General features: G+C 37.7%; 1 protein-coding gene across 2 annotated transcripts; it reads right to left on the reverse strand.

The window, feature by feature from the left end:
• Positions 1-1806: 1806 nt before the first annotated feature.
• LOC145780000 (uncharacterized) lies at positions 1807-7125 on the reverse strand. Of its 2 annotated transcripts, XM_082591695.1 has the most exons (5): positions 6399-7125; positions 4587-4710; positions 4069-4141; positions 3459-3684; positions 2846-3051 (listed from the first exon to the last, which is right to left on the reverse strand). In XM_082591695.1, the coding sequence occupies exons 1-5, from the start codon at positions 6409-6411 to the stop codon at positions 2990-2992; spliced, it is 498 nt and encodes a 165-aa protein (XP_082447821.1). In that variant the 5' UTR covers positions 6412-7125; the 3' UTR covers positions 2846-2989. The 2 variants fall into 2 exon arrangements, with proteins under 2 accessions (XP_082447822.1, XP_082447821.1); XM_082591696.1 differs by lacking the exons at positions 4069-4141; positions 4587-4710; positions 6399-7125 and adding exons at positions 1807-2036; positions 2192-2354 and having other exon boundaries at positions 2840-3051; positions 3459-3596.
• Positions 7126-11218: the final 4093 nt, after the last annotated feature.

Below are 11218 nucleotides of genomic sequence, written 5' to 3' on the forward strand. Positions count from 1 at the left end.
TGAAAATGCTCGACAACCACTGAAAATGTTTGACAATGCCTGAAAATATTCTATAATGACTAACAAACCCGTCAACCACTGATAATGATCGACAATGCCTGGAAATCCTAGACAATGCCTATATAGAAATTATCAACAATGCCTGAAAGTAGCTACTCTACAATGCCTGACAACCCCTGAACATGCTCGACAACCCCTGAATATGTTCGAAAATGTTTGAAAATGTTCGACAATGCCTAACAAGCCTGTCAATCACTGATAATGATGGACACTGCCTGGAAATCCTAGACAATGCCTGGAAATTATCGACAATGTCTGAAAGTATAGCTACTCTACAATGCCTGACAACGCCTGAAAATGTTTGACAATGCCTGAAAATGTTCGACAATGCCTGAAAATGTTCTATCATGACTAACAATCCTGTCAATCACTGATAATGATCGACAATGCCTGGAAATCCAACACAATGCCTGGAAATTATCGACAATGCCTGAAAGTAGCTACTCTACAATGCTTGACAACCCCTGAAAATGCTCGACTACTCCTGAAAATGTTCGACAATGCCTGAAAATGTTCTATAATGACTAACAATTTTGTCAATCAATGATAATGATTGACAATGCCTGGAAATTATCGACAATGCCTGAAAGTAGCTATACTATACAATGCCTGACAACCCCTGAAAATGCTCAACAACCCATGAATATGTTCGACAATACCCGAAAATGTTCTATAATGCCTAACAAACCCGTCAACCACTGATAATGATCGACAATGCCTGGAAATTATCGACAATGCCTGAAAGTAGCTACTCTACGATGCCTGACAACGCCTGAAAATGCTCGACAACCACTGAAAATGTTCGACAATGCCTGAAAATGCTCTATTATGCCTAACAAACCCGACAATCACTGATAATGATCGACAATGCCTAGAAATCCTAGACAATGCCTGGAAATTATCGACAATGTCTGCAAGTAGCTACTCTACAATGCCTGACAACCCCTGAAAATGCTAGACAACCACTGAAAATGTTCGACAATGCCTGAAAATGTTCTATAATGCCTAACAAACCTGTCAACCACTGATAATGATCGACAATGCCTGGAAATTATCGACAATGCCTGAAAGTAGCTACTCTACAATGCCTGACAACCCCTGAAAATGATCAACAACCCATGAATATGTTCGACAATGCCTGAAAATGTTCTATAATGCCTAACAAACCCGTCAACCACTGATAATGATCGACAATGCCTGGAAATTATCGACAATGCCTGAAAGTAGCTACTCTACAATGCCTGACAACCCCTGAAAATGCTCGACAACCACTGAAAATGTTCGACAATGCCTGAAAATGTTCCCCATAAACATTGGCTCGTGAAAAACACGAGAAAGATACGTGTTTTTTTACCCCAGTTTCTCGTGTAAAACCCGTGATGTGCACCCGTGTATTACACGGGTGTTTGCACAAACGCAACCCGTGTTTTTCACGACTTCTAAACCCGTGTTTTACACGGCATCTAACCCGTGTTTTACACGACTTCTAAACCCGTGTTTTACACGACTTCTAACCCGTGTTTTACACGACTTCTAAACCCGTGTTTTACACGGCATCTAACCCGTGTTTTACACGACTTCTAAACCCGTGTTTTACACGGCATCTAACCCGTGTTTTACACGACTTCTAAACCCGTGTTTTACACGGGTGTTTGCACAAACGCAACCCGTGTTTTTACACGACTTCTAACCCGTGTTTTACACGACTTCTAAACCCGTGTTTTACACATCAAACCCGTGTTTAATATGGCAATTTATTTGGTACCAAAATCACACATGCCAAAAAACACAGATATAACTGAAGACAGTACAGCTGTTTCACACATCATCAGTCGGGCGAACCGTGCTGGATGAAGATGTCCTTGCAACTGACTGTCTTCTTATTCTCTTTTCAGCTGATTTGAGGAATTCTTGCACAACAGCTTTAACATCGCCCATGGTTGTGTCTTTTGTGTAACTGTATGTTCGAACTGATGCTGTAAGCAAAAAAGAGTTAGTGCTTAGTCACAAAAGCAATAGGCTAGCAATAGATATACAGAATTCTTCACGGATCAAATATATTAAAAATAGATTGCAACATACGTTCATTAAGCAGGGTATACGTGCAAAATCTAAAGTTTAGGCTACATACCATAAATTACAAAAATAAGTTTGCAATCTTTAATTGGGCGCTTGGAACCGCGTTGACCCATCCAATTAAACTTCGTCATAAGCGTATCCGTAAATACTCCAGAAAGAATTTGCTTTACGCTCTTTTTGTAGTCCGTCGAAAAATACCGACTCAAATAAGAAATCTGCAAAACAACATTTATCATATAAAATTTAGACTTCACGGTTATATTCCATAGAATAAAAGTAGAGCGCACTCATACTGCAAGCTGTTAAATTTCATTGTTAACAGTCAGGGCCGTGGAGTCAGAGCCGTAACAATGTTTATAGTTTAGCCAAAGAAGTCGGAGTTTTAAAAATTGCACTGACTCCTACCCCTATATAAAATTGAGGAATGCTCTACATTGCGAGGAATTTTAAAATTATCCATTGTCAGAGTGTCAAAAACTTTGGGAAATGTATATTTTGTTGTTTTGCTGCAAATCAATGAATTGTTGTTTTGCTGCAATCAATGCTGGTTGAAACTTGCAAGAAATTTGCAGCAGTACGACATTGCAAAACTGTTTTAAAGAGGGTGAAAATAACCAGTATTTCTTGTATGTCTATTCTATGAGGAGAGTCGGAGTTGTGATACCGATTCCACAGCCATGTTAACAGTAAAAAAAATTACCAGTTTATTTTGAACAGTGCTGTTTCCCAGGTTGTGTTCAAGCTGATCAAAATCCTCCAGGCTGTTGATGGGAAAAGATGGAATGTCCGAAGGGGGTTCCTCTATTTGTTGAGCTGGGGCGCTTCTTTCGTTTGTCATTATTATATCCAATTATTCGTTGACAGAATTTAAAATTCCCATAATTTCCAGTTGAGCAATTCGAATTCGTCGAACTGTGTGAAAAATAAATAGTTGCTTTAACATGATTTGGTGTTAGCAAAGGTGCTTTGCTTTGACAATACAAAAAGAATAGCTCCCAGGCTAGGGCAGTTGTGATTTAAGCAGCTGCCAAACAAGAAAAGCGAGTGGTAAATAATACTGCCAATTAAGAACAATGCTCTTGTAGGGGCGCTCACGTGAGAGACTCAACAGATCTTCCAAAATTCGAGAAACTGAATTTTCAAAATGCGCTGCTTGTGAGTAAAGATGGGAGTTACGAAGGATAAAAAAGAAAGTAAACATAAATAAACGAAGTGAAGAATTATACCTAAAATTATATCATCACACCGATGCAGCTGAGCAATTGTTGAGCGAAGTTAATCGAACAAGTTTCAAGATTTTAATTTAACCAGGTGCAAACCTTCACTTTGCAGCGCAACAAATTCATCACAAGATATGTTCTTGGTCACTTCAGGCGTAGTGTCGATTGCAACATTCAACTGATTGTCATCCAAGTGAAAATCAAGGACTGATTGTTCGCGCTCTGGACTTGATTGCTGTGGTGCCCTCACAGAGGAAGATTGTGGAAATTCTGGCAGTTGCTGCAAGGTTGTAGCAACCTCAGCTGCTCGTACAGGAGTAGAAACCTATGGAAGATTTAGTGACCGTCAGAGTGAACATTAACAAAATATATTTAGTGATATGCTTGGCTCCCTCTACACCCTCAAGTGTCGCACACGAAAACAAACTGACAACTATGTTATTCAGGACTGTCCAATCTATCGCGTTTTAACTAGGGCACATGCTGGTCTCAAAATCCTGGATGACGACAGCATATTTAGGCAACGTTCGAAAAGTTCTGATTGAACACCTTAATCCGTGCTATTAACCTTAAAAATGAGATTGCAATATTTTTTTAAAATCATACCACTTTTAGAAACCGCTCAATTTCCCTAAAAAACAACACCTAAAAATTGTCAAATTTTGGGATTATTACAATTAATAAGTGATTAAAGTATTTGTTTACTTACAGTAATGATATTTTCTGACTCCGGTGAGTCGCTTTCATCTGTATATGCAATCCTCATAGGCAACCGGCAATTCCTGCATTTATAATTTGAAAACAGTTACTTCAGCTAGATGTCATGCTTGCCCTTGCTTATTGGTACATTACCTACTGATATCTCGTCAACATCAACATATTTTGCATATATACAACCAATCATCATGCAATAAACGTAGAAATGCATGGGTGTACGGTATCTTAAAGGATTAGCTTATATTTGCATCACGGTGTTGTCAGGTACAATGTAACAAGCCAAAATGTACTTACATTAGATACAATTTATACAACAATGTTACAAAAACGTTATATATAACTGCCACGTTAGTGTAACTGTGACTTCAATGCAATAAGTTACTATAATGCGAAGTACTGGCATGCACCCATGTATGATAATTAAGTTAAGAAAGGGTAAAATTAGTTTTGAGCAGTTAAAATCAAAATGAAATGAACAAATATCAGGGAAAAATGAATGCATTGTTATACCGCTTTCTTCTTTTTGATTTAGGTTGTCTACTATCATTTACTTCTTCTTCACTAGCTGCTGTTGAAGCCAAATCAGAAGTATTTTCAGCATGTTGTAACTTTATCAGTGCTTTGGCCAAATCATCTGTTGCAAAATATTAACAGGTCATCTTCCAATAACAGTGATCAAGATTAGGAAAAACAATACACTAGAGAATAAGATCTCATGCATATTGCATATGGAATAATAACAATCTGCTACAGCGGTTAAATGGAAATTACACACCTTTTTACAGTTATATTCATACCCAAATTTTTGTTGAACATGCTCAAAGAATGTCCCAAATTCAACGTAATTTTTCAAAGTTTTCTGGGGGAGGACTCCCAGATCCCCCGCCGCTGGGTGTCGCCTTCGGCAATTACGCTGCCAGGCTTCGCCCGCCGACCGTCAAACCACCCCTCCTCCCCTTTCAAAATACCTAGCTACTGAATTGGATCATTGTCATTGGGGCCCGCAAAGCATATTCCGCACAGGGCCCAAAATACCCTAAGACCGGCACTGTACTGGGGCGTTTCTTTCGTTTGTCATCATTACTGCATAAGCGTAGCCAGGGGGGCAAAAGGGGCCATGCCCCCCCCCCAAATTTTCAAAGTTTGGATTCCGAAGTTGAACCCTTTGTTGAAAATATAATATAATTTGTATAAATTTAAATCGTATTCCAAGACATCTGGCTATTAACACCCCCAGGATTTGTTTTAGACACACAGAAAGACACCAATAAATTTTGCAAATCGTAAATCGCGCAAAGTTTATGCGATTTACGCTTCTTTAAACTAATCTGCGGAAGCAATTTCAGAATCGCTTACTCTGTTGGGTTTTTGTGTAGCTGAGTTTTTTGTGTTCTCTAATTTTAGCCGCAGTTTTTGCCCATTCGTGTGTAACAGCTACCTTTAATAAGTTAATAGCTGTTTACCTGCCTACAAATTTCATACAATTATTACCCTGAAAGTGTTTCCAGAAAGCGCTATAATCCATAATTTGAGTGTAATTTTGCAAATTTTTTACGAGGGAGCATGCCCCGGACTCCCCTAAAATATGCGTGCTTTTGGCACGCTCTAACCCTCCGCCAGCCTTATTGCTTCCCTTGCTTAAACAAAATATATTTAGTGATATGCTTGGCTCACTCTACACCTACAAGTGTCGCACACAAAAACAAACTGACGACTATGTTATTCTGGACTGTCCAATGTACGGTATCGCGCTCCAACTGGGGCACATGCTGGTCTCGAAGTATTTTCAGCATGTTGTAACTTTATCAGTGCTTTAGCCAAATTATGTGTTGCAAAATGTTAACATGTCATCTTCCCATAACAGTGATCAAGCTTAGTAAAAACGATACACTGAAGAATAAGATCTCATGCATATTGCATATGGAATAATACCTAACAACCTGCTAAAGCGGTTAAATGGAAATTACATATCAAAAAATTGACAGCTAATTAAGACAAGCAGCTGTGCTGCAACAGAAACAACAGAGCAAACATAAATTTTGTTGAACAAAACTCCATATATTGGAAAACATATTATATACATATACATGTTGATTGTTGAATGAAACAACCTTGACACTTGGCAATGTAAATTAGTAAGAGAGAATCATAAGGCCAGTGAATTCCAACTCTTAACTCTTAAGTCACCATAATTATATATATGTATAATATAGCCGGCCATACTCTACTGGCAAAACCCTACCTCTGATTGTTTCCAACTTTTATTTAGGTGCCGTATGTATTATAACTTAATGGGTAGTATAAATTAATATTAATGTTTACCTGTTTTGTACATAATTCGTACATGATACTTTTTCCAATTTGGATTGACATCTGAATTTTGTAGGCATAACTGGCGAACCTTGTAACCGGAAGCTCAGGCCAATAACATTCCAAAACATCATTATCATGAAATATCCATTTCTCTAGGACAAGATCAACTGCACCTCTTGATATAAAGTCTACGACTGCAAATGCTCTCAGTCATAGTCTTCATATATTTAATCTACAGAAGCACAAAATAGACTGGACTTACTTAACATAGACAGTAAAGCATTTTCAATCAGTGTTGTTTCTCAAGACTGCACATTAAATGATAGGCCAATCGAGTAAAACTATTCGTACAATAGAAATAAATGCACTGTCTACACTCTACAGCAAGCCCTGTAGCCTGTAGGTAGGTACCATACTTCGATAGATGACAAAAAACAGGCACAGCTTTTCGCTACCTTTCTGAACAGCACTGCACCATTTCGGTATGTTCATCGCGATTCATGCACAATCTTTTGGTAAAAAGAAAGATTGAACCTTTTATCTTCAGGCGCTTTTCGGTAGATTTAAATCAGTTAATGATTTCTAAATATAAATGGAAGATTAATTAACACAAACCTTGTAGCCTACTTAACAGTCACTCTAAAAAATCCTCTCCTATAAAGCTGATAAGCAAATACTTAGTGAAATTCTGTGCCATTTTTTTATGTCACAGACTCACAGGGATATTTAATCAGGTGACCGCTGGTAACCGCGAGATAAGGTTTACGAAAAATAAAGGGGAGAAATTCGGTTTTAATGAAAATTACATAATACTGTATTCCTGAGTTGCACAATTCCTATTGTAAAGATATTAACATAAAACACAACAAATAGCCTACTAGAGTTGAAAATTTATTTTAAACGAGAGAAACAAGATGAAACAAACTTGCTACTAGCGTGAAAAAAACACGTGTATAACGCGTTAAAAACACGTGAGTATACAAAAAAAGTGAATATGCAACTGCCGAATTTTTTTAAAGATATTAACATAAAACACATCAAATAGCCTACTAGAGTTGAAATATTACTTTAAACGAGAAAAACAAGATAAAACAAACTTGGTACTGGCGTGTAAAAACACGTGTATAACGCGTTAAAAACACGTGAGTATACAAAAAAAAGTGAATATGCAAAACTGCAGAGATTTTTTAAAGATATTAACATAAAACGCATCAAATACCCTACTAGAGTTGAAAAATTACTTTAAACAAGAAAAACAACATGAAACAAACCTGCTTCTGGCGTGTAAAAAACACGTGTATAACACAATAAAAACACGTGAGTATACAAAAAAAGTGAATATGCAACTGCCGAATTTTTTTAAAGATATTAACATAAAACACATCAAATAGCCTACTAGAGTTGAAATATTACTTTAAACGAGAAAAACAAGATGAAACGAACTTGCTACTGGCGTGTAAAAAACACGTGTATAACACGTTAAAAACACGTGAGTATGCAGAAAAAAATGAATACGCAATTGGAGAATTTTTTTAAACATATTAACATAATACGTATCAAAAAGCCTACTAGAGTTGAAAAATTATTTTAAACGAGAAAAACAAGATGAAACAAACTTGGTACTGGTGTGTAAAAACACGTGTATAACACGTTAAAAACACGTGAGTATGCAGAAAAAAATGGATACGCAATTGGAGAAATTTTTTAAAAGTATTAACATGAAACGTATCAAATAGCCTACTAGAGTAGAAAAATTATTTTAAACGAGAAAAACAAGATGAAACAAACTCGGTACTGGCGTGTAAAAACACGTGTATAACACGTTAAAAACACGTGAGTATGCAGAAAAAAATGAGTATGCAATTGGAGAAATTTTTTAAAGATATTAACATAATACGTATCAAATAGCCTACTAGAGTTGAAAAATTATTTTAAACGAGAAAAACAAGATGAAACAAACTTGGTACTGGCGTGTAAAAAACACGTGTATAACACGTTAAAAACACGTGAGTATGCAGAAATAAGTGAATATGCAACTGCAGAAATTTTTCAAAGATATTAACATAAAACGTATCAATTGATATTCTAGAGTTGAAAAACTTACTTCAAATATGATATAAAGCATTATTGCAATTGATGACATGTGTAAAAAAACTCGTGTTAATCACGTGTTAAAGAGGTGTAATAAAAACGTACCCCAGTATTACACGAGTTCCCCCAGAATTTCACGTGTTTTTCATGAGCCAATGTTTATGGGGTTCTATAATGCCTAACAAACCCGTCAACCACTGAAAATGTTCGACAATGCCTGGAAATTATCAACAATGCCTGAAAGTAGCTACTCTACAATGCCTGACAACGCCTGAAAATGCTCGACAACCACTGAAAATGTTCGACAATGCCTGAAAATGCTCTATTATGCCTAACAAACTCGTCAACCACTGATAATGATCAACAATGCCTAGAAATCCTAGACAATGCCTGGAAATTATCGACAATGCCTGCAAGTAGCTACTCTACAATGCCTGACAACCCCTGAAAATGCTCGACAACCACTGAAAATGTTCGACAATGCCTGAAAATGCTCTTGTCACAATCAATGTGCAAAGCCTCGCGTCGGGCTGCTTTGCATCTTGACAAAATGTGCTGTTTTCATTATGGAATTCTTGAGCGGTATGTTATTATCGGTCAATGACCAGTAGTAACCTCTAATTGTGAAGTCGTTGTTCTGCAACGTAATTCTAGATCATTCTGTATCTGGAACGTTCTGTTGTTTTCACAATTGCCAATATCGTTTGTTATGATGTCACAAGGTTGTTTACGAATGGACCTCTGATTACGAAATCTGTATTATGTAACAGTCCTCTACCCCTACGTGATATTCTTTAGATTTCTTTAAACTTGCTTGTTTATGCCGCTCAATGCTACGTGACCGACGATGAGTTCGTGTGATGCAACACTACGTAACCTTCTCGAAGCTACTGGACTGAACAACCAACTATATAAATAGTGGTGTAGTTTGTTTATTATTATGATGATATTATTATGATGATTATTATTGAGTTGGTTATGAGAGTTGTGCTATGAGTTGTGGATTGGTAGTTGATGCAGAAATTAGAGTTATTTGAGAAGTCGTTCGTTAAAGTTCTTCAAGAAGTCAGATTATCATTTCGCTAGTAGAATTATTCGACATTTAATTGACTGCTTTTCGGTTATAACCCATTAAACTACGTCATTGAATCTTTCCAAGTCTTTTTCCTGGTAAGAGATAGAAAGAAAGCGTGACAGCTCTATTATGCCTAACAAACTCGTCAACCACTGATAATGATCGACAATGCCTAGAAATCCTAGACAATGCCTGGAAGTTATCGACAATGCCTGCAAGTAGCTACTTTACAATGCCTGACAACCCCTGAAAATGCTCGACAACCACTGAAAATGTTCGACAATGCCTGAAAATGCTCTATTATGCCTAACAAACTCGTCAACCACTGATAATGATCGACAATGCCTGGAAATCCTAGACAATGCCTGGAAATTATCGACAATGCCTGAAAGTAGCTACTCAATGCCTGAAAACCCCTGAAAATGATCGACAACCCCTGAATATGTTCGACAATGCCTGAAAGTGTTCTATAATGCCTAACAAACCTGTCAACCACTGATAATGATGGACACTGCCTGGAAATCCTAGACAATGCCTGGAAATTATCAACAATGCCTGAAAGTATCTACTCTACAATGCTTGACAACCCCTGAAAATGCTCGACTACCCCTGAAAATGTTCGACAATGCCTGAAGATGTTCTATAATGACTAACAATCCTGTCAATTACTGATAATGATGGACAATGCCTGGAATTTCTAGACAATGCCTGGAAATTATCGACAATGCCTGAAAGTAGCTACTCTACAATGCCTGACAACCCCTGAAAATGCTAAACAACTCCTGAATATGTTCGACAATGCCTGAAAACGTTCGACAATGCCTAACAAGCCTGTCAATCACTGATAATGATCGACAATTCTGGAAATCCTAGACAATCTGGAAATCCTGCCTGGAAATTATCGATAATGCCTGGAAATTATCAACAATGCCTGAAAGTAGCTACTCTACAATGCCTGACAACCCCTGAAAATACTCGACAACCCCTGAAAATGTTCGACAATCCCTGAAAATGTTCTATAATGACTAACAAACCCGTCAACCACTGATAATGATCGACAATGCCTGGAAATCTTAGACAATGCTTGGAAATTCACAACAATGCCTGAAAGTAGCTACTCTACAATGCCTGACAACCCCTGAAAATGCTCGACAACCTCTAGAAATGCTCCACAACCCCCCAAAAAACCGACAATGCCTGACAATGCCCGACAATGCCTACAATGCCTGGCAATGGGTATTTAGAGGTACCGAGTACGTCTACCACGGCAAAGATGGCAACTGCAAACCCATATCAACAGCTGATTTTTTACATGCGTCAAACAACGCAGATGCCTCACTTTCTGTTGCTGCATTCCAAGAATTGTTGATGATACGGCTTCCAGTAATTCACGTACCTTTCCGACATTGATCCCACGTTTCTGAACAGCGATATGTACAGGGCTTAAAATAAGCAAAAGCTTTTGCAGGACACGTAAGGAAAAGTAAGCGTCAAAATTCTCCATGGACAAAACATGGCTAGTGGCATTGTTTCGAGTGACAGCATCCATACCATCTTCTTTCGATGCCGTGTCAAGCCAATCTAGTATGACCTCACACTGGTCAAAAAAAGCATTTACAGCTGGGAGCTGCATTACCCAGCGTGTGGTACAGAGAGGGCGCAA

This window comes from Aplidium turbinatum, chromosome 11 (assembly GCF_918807975.1).
Source record: "Aplidium turbinatum chromosome 11, kaAplTurb1.1, whole genome shotgun sequence".
Lineage (NCBI taxonomy): Eukaryota > Metazoa > Chordata > Ascidiacea > Aplousobranchia > Polyclinidae > Aplidium > Aplidium turbinatum.

What these genes read in the sequence shown, in the direction of transcription:
- LOC145780000 (XM_082591695.1), bottom strand. An exon ending in AAATCAAAAAGAAGAAAGCG is followed by an intron (nt 4,142 to 4,586) that starts GTATAACAATGC and finishes TTATAAATGCAG; the next exon opens with GAATTGCCGGTTGCCTATGA. An exon ending in TGTTGCGCTGCAAAGTGAAG is followed by an intron (nt 3,052 to 3,458) that starts GTTTGCACCTGG and finishes TTTTTCACACAG; the next exon opens with TTCGACGAATTCGAATTGCT.